Raw genomic sequence first — 10,608 nt, forward strand, 5'->3', positions numbered from 1 at the left:
GTGATGGAAAGCTGCCCAACTGATGTCTCTTCTTAAACTAGCATCAGTGAGCTGAATTAACTCCGTTATTGCACACCGCAGGCTATCCCTTGGATCTCAACAGTTCTTAGTAACTGATGGTGCCATGTTGCCTCTTTGATTGAGGGGGATGCAAAGCTTTGCTCGGTAGACAGTACATTCGCAAGAACGATATGATTCAAGTATTGAATCAAATTATTTAAAATTTGAAAGAAATCTCAGAATGTAGAGCGATAACTTCAATTATTTCCAATGCAAATCAAAATATTTTGAACATTTTATTGAATTCATTATTTTTTTGTTAAGCTCCCAGTGGAGCAATCCAGCCTCCAATACAGTCATGCAGAATTTGAATAAGCTCTACATTCAAGCTCCAACTGTCTGTCAAGGAAATGCATGTCTGCTTCGCACCGGTCTCGTCAACCGCACAGACTGAATTTCTGTGATAGAAGACAGTAGGGTCTGTGCGCTGACACTCCTGACATGATTCACATGGCCATCCAATAACTTCTGCCTCAGTCCTCCGTTATTAGCATGCCAGATATCTCAGAATGGGCAGACGGTGGCATTGGTACCATCTCTCCCTCCACGTCGTCGTTCTCCTCTCTCTCCTCATCTCTCTCTCTCTCTCATTGTCAGCCTCCGTTCTCACAATTTAATATCATGTCTGCCTGACCCGAGGGATTCTCTCAGCCCGTTTACTCCAGTAAAGTGGAGTCAATACAGCAGAACCACTCACGGTGGAAGCACACAATTACCGTCTGAACGGGGGTTTATTTGCAGCATTTCAGTGTCGAGTTTTGGCTTTTCCACAAACAGATTTACAGTGTCAGACCTGAACTTTCAGCGTGCTCTAAACAGCAACAAGAAATCATCCAAACCTATGTCTAATTGTCTCATTTTATTTATTACATGGGTCATTACATAGATGCTCAAACCAGATTAATGTGTTTAATTATTTTCACTTTCATCAGTGTGTGTAGTAAAGGTATGTAATTAGCTATTTGGATTATTAATAGGACAATTATGCCGGTCTACATGGCTCTTATGGAAATGAACCTCAGGCTCATAAACCTCACTTGGGCATAAGGCAACAGCGGACCTCCTGAATAATTTACATACATTTTAATATTTTATGCATGGACATATTTGTGTATGTTTTCCCCCTCGCGGTAATTTGTTGTGCTGGGTTGTGTTGCACACCCCCTGCTGTATTGCTATACTTTTCAGACATGTTAACTGAACTGAGGACAGGCAAACCGAGCTGAGCGATGATGGTAGCAACATTAGCCGGGCCGCTCAGTAACACAACTAGAACCACCGCCATAAAAACAACACACACACACACCAGCCGTGAGTCAAACATGCAGACAGAATGAATTATTAATGGTGTGGACAGTGTCTGGTTTAAAGCCGTAAGCTGATAAGGTACAGTGGACCACTTCATCTAAATAAACAGGTCTAGATGGAGCTTGTTGTGGACCAAGTCATTTGCTTATCATGTTGCAAGTGCTCCTGTGCTTTTCCACTTGGCTTCTCTCACCACAGGCAAGTGTGTCCCTGCAGGAGGTTGTTTGGGGTAAAAGAAGCCACGGGGAATAAGAAAACAGGGACAGAGAAGAGAAGTGTGAAATTACTTTGAATACATCCTTCCATCCTTTTGGTGCATTTGTGTCTCTGTGTGCATGTGTGTTTATGGGCTTTCACGAGCTATGGCTCCCATCTTTGTCTACAAACTCCGCCAACTTTAGTAGCCATACTGATAAGCTCAACTGGCCAGGAAAGAAGCACACTTTCTACACAGAGTTGAGTCGAGTAAGTTTACTATGCAAAATAGAAATTGGTTTGTTTGTGGACAGAAAAAATAACATATACAATAAAAATAAATCCACACATGACACAAACACATACCAGTGAACACGTTTGGGCAGTGCTCACACTACTGATCGTGGAATGCTCATGTTTTCATTAAAATCTTGAAACTGTGCTCCCTGTAAGAGTTATATGGGGCTCATGTAATCCAGGCTTCAGTTTTAATTGCTAATTACACATCCATAAAATTAAATCCACCCCCACCCACCCCACCCCCATAATGGAATCATATTAATTAGTATATTCTGTCTCTTTATTCCCTTTAGAATTCACTGCGTCAGCTCCAAACGCGAGATCACCGCCCATTGAACGTGTCAGCATATCCGGTCCTCAGGGTCCCAGAGGAGGCTCTGCCTTTGCTCCCGCACCCAGCAGCCACTTTCGGTGGGCCATTAAGTCCATGCGTGGCTCCAAACTAGGCCCCCCTGGAAATGTGGCCTACGTGGGTAAACGTCCCACGTGGGAGCCTATGGAAGCCAAAGCGGGGCCACTCGAAGTGATGACCCTGCCCACCTCCCTTCGACAGGACAACCCAGAAAACTACTCAGGCCAGGGAAGGGACCAGGACGGAGAAGAGGCTAACACACCATCAGCTGGCAGATCTGCATCAGGGGAGGAGAGGGAGATAGAGGGGAGCACTGAAGGGAGCAACTTTCCTGGTGGGTTTGGATTGAAAGCCAGCAACGTGGACAGCAGTGGTGTCAAACTGAGTCCTGAAACAGAATCTTCACTCAGCCAAAGCCAGACTGAGCTTGTGACTGTGGCAGAGCACACCACTCTGTCCCAATGGCAGCTCGTGGAACAGCCCACCACCCCACCTCAGGGCCCCCTGGAACCAGACACAGCAGAGGAGGCCAGGGGAGAGATCCTCTACGTCCGCCGGCCTACTGAAAACCTCTCCTCTGCTTCTTCACGAAGAGGAGAGGGTAGTTCAAATTCAGATTCCACTCCAGTTTTTAGGAATCACGGCAAAGGCACAAGCAGTAAGGAGGTGGTGACTTTCACACCAGAAACCCTAATGGAGGTACTGACAACCTCTGAGGTGACCACAGTGGAGCTTCTGACAACCAGAGACACACAGAGGACGGATCCTACCACCGCAGCAACCAGCACAGAAAAGACCTCAAACAGCGCCACCACTGAGGAGCCGCCTATCTCTATATCATGGGTTCAGGAAGAGAGGGAGAAAACAGCTGGCACATCCGACCTGCAGGGCCACCTCTCAGCTACTCCGGCACCCAGTGAGGGATCTCAAACGACTACAGGTGTCATTCAGTTGACTACTTCCTCGTCAGGCTCCAACATTGGCGCCACAGAAATGGAATCCAGATCTGCAGTGTCCTTTGTGGTTGGAAGTCGGTGGACACCTTTCAAAGGCATGAGTCCAAAGTCAGAGGAACACAAAGCCTCAGTGACGACAGACAACAAAGACAACAAAGACAACAAAGACACAAACAACCCTTTCGGGATTCTCGTACCCAACTGGGCCTTTGGGCTCATCCCATCAGGTACGTAAGCTCCCTGGTGTTCCCGATGAATGAACTGCACTGTCATTATTATCTTCATAATTATGAGTGATTATCTAATCAGTAGCGATTTATTTAATTATGTATGCAGCTCAGTAAGAGCCAGACACATCAGTCACATCATCATTGTCCTGAGGTGACATACAGTACAGTAACAGCAGTATGTTAACACTGCTGCATGCCCTCCACCTGAGTTCACAGCATCTGCAAACCACCTCATATGTACACTTTTATTTCCTTACTGTGTCTGTCTCTTGTTGTTTCATTCTACATCTCCAGTCTCTCTCCTACTCTGACATACATCATGCATTCTTAATCCAGACTTGTTCTTTCTTTTTTGCCTTCGCATCCTCTTCCTTTCTTCCCCCTTCCTCCCACATTGGTGTAGAGCGACAGCTCCAGACAGTGAGGCAGTGCACTGAGGTGAGACCAACTAGGTCTTAGTGAAGTAATTAGCGGGTCAGAGTGAGTGCAATTAGGTGAACTGGGGAGAGGCAGAGATCCTAGTCCCCAACAAATCAATGTAAACACAAACTACAAGATGGGACTTGTAATTGACTGCGGTCTCTTCTCCTTTCTCATTTTAAAGTTTGCCCATGTTCACTTCACTCGGCTCAACTTTCCTCTCTCACACTCCATCTCTGAACTTGTCGTTCACAATAATAGCAGTGTCTGTGCTGTTTGTCTCAGCATGCTCGCATTGATTTCTTTTGATAGTTAATGGACCTGCTACTGTGGCAGAAAACCACAGAGTAGATGAACATAACAAACGCTGAATACTTAGGGCCACTCGTCTCCTTTTGTCTAAATGTGTAATCTTAACAGCCAAAATGTGTTTACTTAATGTTTAATGCATCTGTAGAGATAGATCTGCAATATTTGTTGTCAGTTTCTGCTTAACTAATGCCAGTCATTCATCCTCAGCTCAGTGCATCTGGTATTTTCGAAATTTTTTTAAATCATGAAGCAGATCTTTAGTCCCCCTAAAAAAAAATGCGTGCGTTTCTAAAAATGTTCTTCATAAGTCACCACATGGACGGGTCAGAACTGGTAGGATTTCAGTAGCTGCATTTACATGAAACCTTTTATGCCACTAATAACTAAAGAACACATGCACCTCAGTCAATCCGACAGAAATTTCATTAGGCCAGAAGAAGTGACGTACATTTTTCAATGTGTTTGACAGATGGAATTTTGTCATGTACTGTGAAATTACTTCCAATTACAACATGTTTTTTTTAAATAGCTGTACCCACTTGATTTACGTCAAAGATCTTCTCCTGGTAAAGTATCACCACTTGGTTGGTCATTTACAAGCGTTTTCTACCAATACTGACTGTTGTCTTAGTAATATGTCTTTCGCGGGGGAGCCATCTTTTGGTCAAGTGATGTTTTCTGGTTTACAGGAGATTGAGAAGTGGGGGACTTTCTTTATTCCTTTTAATAACAGCAGGAGGCAGATATTCTGATAAAACTGTGGTTTCAGGAGATTTTGCAGCAGAAAACCAATAACAGTGCAAAGGCTCAACACAGGTCCATCTTGTTTGCTTGGGGTAGAGTGCTGTATTGCATGCTTACAGTGGAGTGTGAGCATAAAACTTTTTATTTAGTGATCGCGTAATTCAGATTTCAGTCAGAAAATAAATTTTTTGACTTTTGTAATTGCATTTTAAGGACACTTGACTGAATAGTAGGCTGTTTATTGCATGAGGAAATTAAAAAAGAGTACAGGAGTACAAGGAGCACTTTTTTGTCTTTATCAGTTTTTCTGATACAGTGACATTTGAATGGACTGAGTGGCCCTGCTCTTGTTGAGTGATTAGGAGCATGAGACCCCTCCCTCCGCGTGACCTTTTGTAGTTGTCAGTTATAGTACAGAGAAAATTACGGCAATGGTTGTTTGCCTGTTAAAGCAGTGAGATCGAGACAGAGAGGAGGGAAAGGGCAGAAGGATGGACAGCTCTAGGAGAGAAGAATGGGGGAAGAAAAAGAGAGGAAGAGAGGGGTGTATCTATAATGCTGTAGGTGGGAGTACATAAACCGCTTTAATCAATGATCAGAAACTACACTAACTCAGTCCAGTGGGCCTCCAGAGAGCGCATTGTTCCACCTCATCTTTTTTTTTCTCCCCTCATTCCTACTTTCCTTCTTTATTTCTTTACGTTTCTTTACTTCCTTCCCATCTTCATTCATTGTTTGTTATCAGAACAGTCTCAGCCCCTCTGTGTCCTATTTGGCCATATATCAGAGTGATAAGACGCTGGTATAATGCCACATCCAGCTTTCCAATTCCCCATCGCTCTGGCCTCCAGCTAAACCCACACAGATGGGTGGACATACACACACATAAAAACTAAATATATGTGAAGAAACACCGGCATGCCAAGCTTGCTCAGGAGTAAACCTCAGGATAATCCATCCCACATGTCGCACCATCACATACAAACACACACAAACACACACAACTGAATATGTCTTAATCCTTCCTTGTGAACACTGTGAGAAAGTAAACACGTTGCATTTTATTTCTTTTTTCAATTACTCATATCTTCATTTCCATATTGTATAATCCTAAAGACAGCATTTATGGAAGTTTGTAACACCACAAAAAAGTTACAAATGTGTTTCTAGTCCCGAAAAGCATGGAAATGAATGGTTAAAAGGCCTGGCATCCGGCCGTTTGGGGTGACGAAGCAAGTCGGGCGGATACAGTAATGTCAGGCTGTCTGTCCAGCCTTTAAATTACCAATGCCAGTCTGATACTCTGGCAAACAGGGAACAGGATGCCTCTGAGTTATAGCCATCTTGACTAAAGCCTTGTCCTAGGCTCAAGATGGATCAGACCTCTGGCAGCATCAATAACATGGCAGGCAGCCCTCAACCAAATTAGAGTGTTAAATTTGGAGGAGAAGAGCCAGTAGGTTGAAGTGTGTGTGTGCATTTGGGGATGGAGGGGGAATGAAGGAGATAAATGGAGACAGGGACAGGCTGGGGTGGCATATTATCAGTATGGGTCTGTGGATAGATGTTCAGTTTGTCTGCTGGCTGTTGGAGTCCTTGGATAGGCTGTCTGGAGCAGCGAGAGGGCACATTCTCGATGCTGCATATAGAAGTCTATTGATTTTTCTGCCTCTCCCTCCCTGTGTCTCCCATCTTTTTTTTCTCTATTCCTTCTTTCTCACTCTTCTCTGTCTCTCCCTTACTGGATTTTTTTCTCTCTCGTACCCCGTCTCCCTGACTTTATATCTTTTATTACTGCTCTGGTCATTGTTATGACTCTCTCCGGCATAATGTTTTGATAGCCTCTTGAACGCCAATGTGGTACAACACAAGGCAGTCAATTGCCATCTAACCGTATCTGTCCCCTGTACGATCCTCGGCCTCAGCAGGATACTCGTCACTAGCTTTTTAAAAAGAGTCACCTCCCTTAAATCCACCGGCTGCCTAATCTGTCATCCTTCTATCTGCTTCTCGTCTCCAAGTTTCTCTTCTTTCTTTCTTTTCATGGTGTAATTCCACCATATTTTTCCAGATCAAACACTCATACTGAATCTAATCCTGTGCTATTGGCTGCCTCATATTAAATGAATGGGATTTGTTAAAGAACAGCCTTGAGGGACACTGGGCTCATCGTGGTGTGGGATGAAATGGCGTTACACGCCACTCTGTGCTGACTGAGCATAGGCTCTTTGTATCCTGTTAACCAGGGGACTAACGAAGCAACCAAAGTGTTGAAAATGAGGTTAAGTATTCTGTGGTGAGAAAGCCCTTTGTGTACATCGCTGAATCTTGATAATAATGAGTTTACCATTTTAAACCAGTTTAAAATCCACTGAATTTGTTTATAACCGTAATGTCAAACTAAACATCTGTCTATATTCCTGGAAAAAAATAGTGGTGCCCTTCTCAGCAGGTCAACCCTAAACGCTTTTTATTACAAAAACATCAAAATGTCATCATTGTCCTTCATGGGTAAGAGACGTCTACGGTATTGGTGCCAACAAGGATGACGATGTTGCTAAAGTGGAGTTTTGTCTGTGTTCCCTGACTCTTCCTATGCAGAGCCAGCACCTTCAGTATTATGTGGCTGGCAATGCTAATCTGATTTTTGCGGAAGAGAAAGAACCACCAACAGGACTACCAACAAGGCCGGCATTAAAAAAACAGTTTGCAGACGGGTGACTGCAGACCATAATCAGTTTCTTTTTCTAGGGAGCCTTCCCACGTCGCAGAACAGGGATAAACTCTGCATCATTGGCGGACGAGGTTATTGTAGTGCTATCGCTAACAGGCCTGCTATCAAACCTAGGGGCTAAAGCTATCTGGAGTGCCTGTAACATCTAGAGTAACTTTAGCAGAGGTAAGATGGTCTAACTTATGGACACGTTCGTCTAGAAGCATTAAGAGATTAAAACAGAATATTGAGGAGGGAGAGGACACGTAAACAGAAGTTTTGATTCTAGGAAGTCGAGATGTGCGTTACGAGGTCGTACATCATGTTGAATGTTTAATTTGTTCTCACTGCAGTTTTCAGCATTCAAGAAGTGTTGTCTACACATGTGTAAATACAGAAGCTCATGATACTCTCCATGGACCAAGTCAAGTGTTGTGCTTTGAAAGGTCATTGAACATTACAGCAAGCGGCGATAGGAAAGGAAAATATTTGCAGTTATGCAAAGTGCTGTTGGTTTTTAAACTTAAAGTAAAAAAAAGTTAAAGTAAAACACACGGTGACTAAATAATTGAGTAAGGGATTTTCTGTGTAGCAGGCAAAAAGCTCAAGCAAAATATCCGTTATCAGAGATGGAAAGTGTTGATTTATACATGTAAAAGTCAATGAAACAAACAGCTATGTTTGTAAAGCTAATGCACCATCAAAATTTGGGTTTAATATTCTGCAGTGAGCCTGAAAAAGCACAGAAAAACTGTCTTAAACAGACATTTTTATGGCATCATAAAAATGCTTTATTATCTGTGCTGCCACAACAAAACCTCGTGATTATTCAGCCTCTAGGAGCCCCATCACAGGCAGCTGTATTTTATTTTCTAGATTGTATGACCCAGAGCTCCCATTATGGCAGATGAATGACTGAATCTCTTGACTGTTACTGGTAGCGATTTCGCAGTAGAACCGAAAAAAACATGTTTTGTTGTTGTTTTTATGAATATTTTCTCATCTCACAGCCCTCTAAAGATCAGTTGGGCGGCAGACCAAAGTGCTATGTTAACTTCAGTAACACAGTAACAGTGGATGCTAAGCTCCAGTTTTCTGTTTCCCTGGGCATAACATATGCTTTTTAATCATGTATTTGTTTTGTTAGCACAGAGCCTTATGCTCACATACCTCATAAAGCATTGTTTTGGGAGAATTTGTTGTCTTTTTGTAACATCCAACTTTCCATAACTTTCCATTTTTGGATTGGAAGTTTACAATAATCAGTGCCATTCCCATACCAGCCAAATTTTGTGAGCTTTTACTCCTCTTGGCTTTTGAGGACACAGTCAAACCAACAGGCTCAATGAAGAATAAAACTGCAAAGTAAAACATTGAGCCACACAGCAGATGAAACCATCAACTGCTTGTTGGAGCATTCAGGCGTCATCATCTCTGATTTTATTGTAGTCATTTTCATTTAGCCGCGTCTGTAAACCAGATAAGAGAAGACCTCTGCTGAGCCATATGTCACCCCATTAAAAACACAGTCAGGGATTCACTGAGAAGAGTTGTTTTTTTATCCCTTCTTCCCCGATGAATCCCTATCTGAGTTTTTATTGTCAGGTACAGCCTTAGGGCCCCTAAGGGTGCGTAGAGTTTCATAAAGCAATGAACAACATCACCTCTGTGTGCCACCAATTGGGAAATGATGGGAGGGATGGAAGGAGACGGAGAGCTTGGCAGGGTGCTGTCAGAAGGAATATAATCCTCTGTGTGGAGTCATTGTGTGGCTGTGTGAAGCAGTGAGAGACTAACCTGGTCAGGTTATGTTAACTGTTACAATTGAGCATTCAGACACTATCAGATCAGACGTCAGGAATCTGCTTCCTTTTACTGAGAGAATATTTCACCTTACTAACTGTATCCAACAGGTCTGACCTCTTAGAGGACAAAGAATGGAGAAAGTAGCATTACACAGGCATATTGTTCTTCATATCAGTTTCTCTCTGCACCAACACATTATTACCTCTAAGCGAAAATGATCTGTATATATGTGTGTGTGTGTGTGTGTGTGTGTGTGTGTGTGTATTATGATGTGAAACACACAGTGGAAATGGAGGGTCTATTATGCCTGTAGCACACCCAACAAGATTTGAATAGCAGCGTCCCTTAGATGTTACTATCGCATTTTCATTCTCTATTTGCAGTCAGACACACGTATCCGTCAGCGCCTCAGCCAGTCACACATGCAGGCGCACGCCGTTGAAAATGGAGCCACCTGCCATCAAGGTTAACGGTGAAATGTATGATTTCAAATTGAGGTATTTTCTAGCCACAGAGGAGTGGCAGTGGAGAGGATGAGTGCACCCAGCTGGGGTTTTTTTGAGCTGCCAGATTGCCTGACTGACTTCACTCCCTCTCACTCTCGCCAGCGTTGAAGGCAGAGCGGAGCAGTGGCAGGGGTGCTTGGCTCCCAGCGTCAGTCACAACGCATCATGCAGCAGCCAGCCCGCAGCGGGTGGAAGGGTTGAGGGGTCCCTTCATGTAGGGCTTGTCAGACACACCCACTGATCTGTCCCAGCGGGGGAGGACTCATAGAAGGGGGGGGACGAAGAGTCCTCAAGGGGAGAAGTTTCTAAATGTGGGGTGTTGAATTGAAGTGTAAATACAGAATCTGGTTAGCAATAAAGAGAAAGGTCTGTTTGCAAATGACAAGAGTGCCATTGGAGGAAATTGTGAAGCAGTCTCTTTCAATTTCTCCGGCAGGCACTGTGAGGTCATGGAAAGAGCTTCTCTTTCGAGTTCTTAAACCAGGTCTCCAGCAAACCGTCTTCCCCGGCTTGCTTCTCCCCTAATAAGTGCGCTCTGCTGTCAGAACAATTTTCTTGATAGTAACCACCGTGAATAATGTAGCCATTCAGGCAAGGGAGTAAGACCCCAATTGTCTGTGGTGTGTGTGTGTGTGTTGTTGTGTGTGTGTTGTGTGTATGATGGTTATGTTCTGCTTTGCTTTCTGATTAGGGCTTTTTGTAAGTC

General features: G+C 43.6%; 1 protein-coding gene across 1 annotated transcript in view; it reads left to right on the forward strand.

Moving 5' to 3' along the window:
• ncanb (neurocan b) overlaps positions 1–10,608 on the forward strand; it is a 93,004-nt gene that overhangs the window by 26,641 nt on the left and 55,755 nt on the right. The window contains exon 8 of the mRNA XM_035652735.1: positions 2,157–3,398. Coding sequence (XP_035508628.1) covers positions 2,157–3,398 — 1,242 coding nt within the window. The remainder of the gene's footprint in view (positions 1–2,156; positions 3,399–10,608) is intronic.

The sequence above is a fragment of the Morone saxatilis genome, unplaced genomic scaffold, assembly GCF_004916995.1.
Source record: "Morone saxatilis isolate NCDOM2014 unplaced genomic scaffold, NCSU_SB_2.0 Contig12, whole genome shotgun sequence".
NCBI classification, from domain to species: domain Eukaryota; kingdom Metazoa; phylum Chordata; class Actinopteri; family Moronidae; genus Morone; species Morone saxatilis.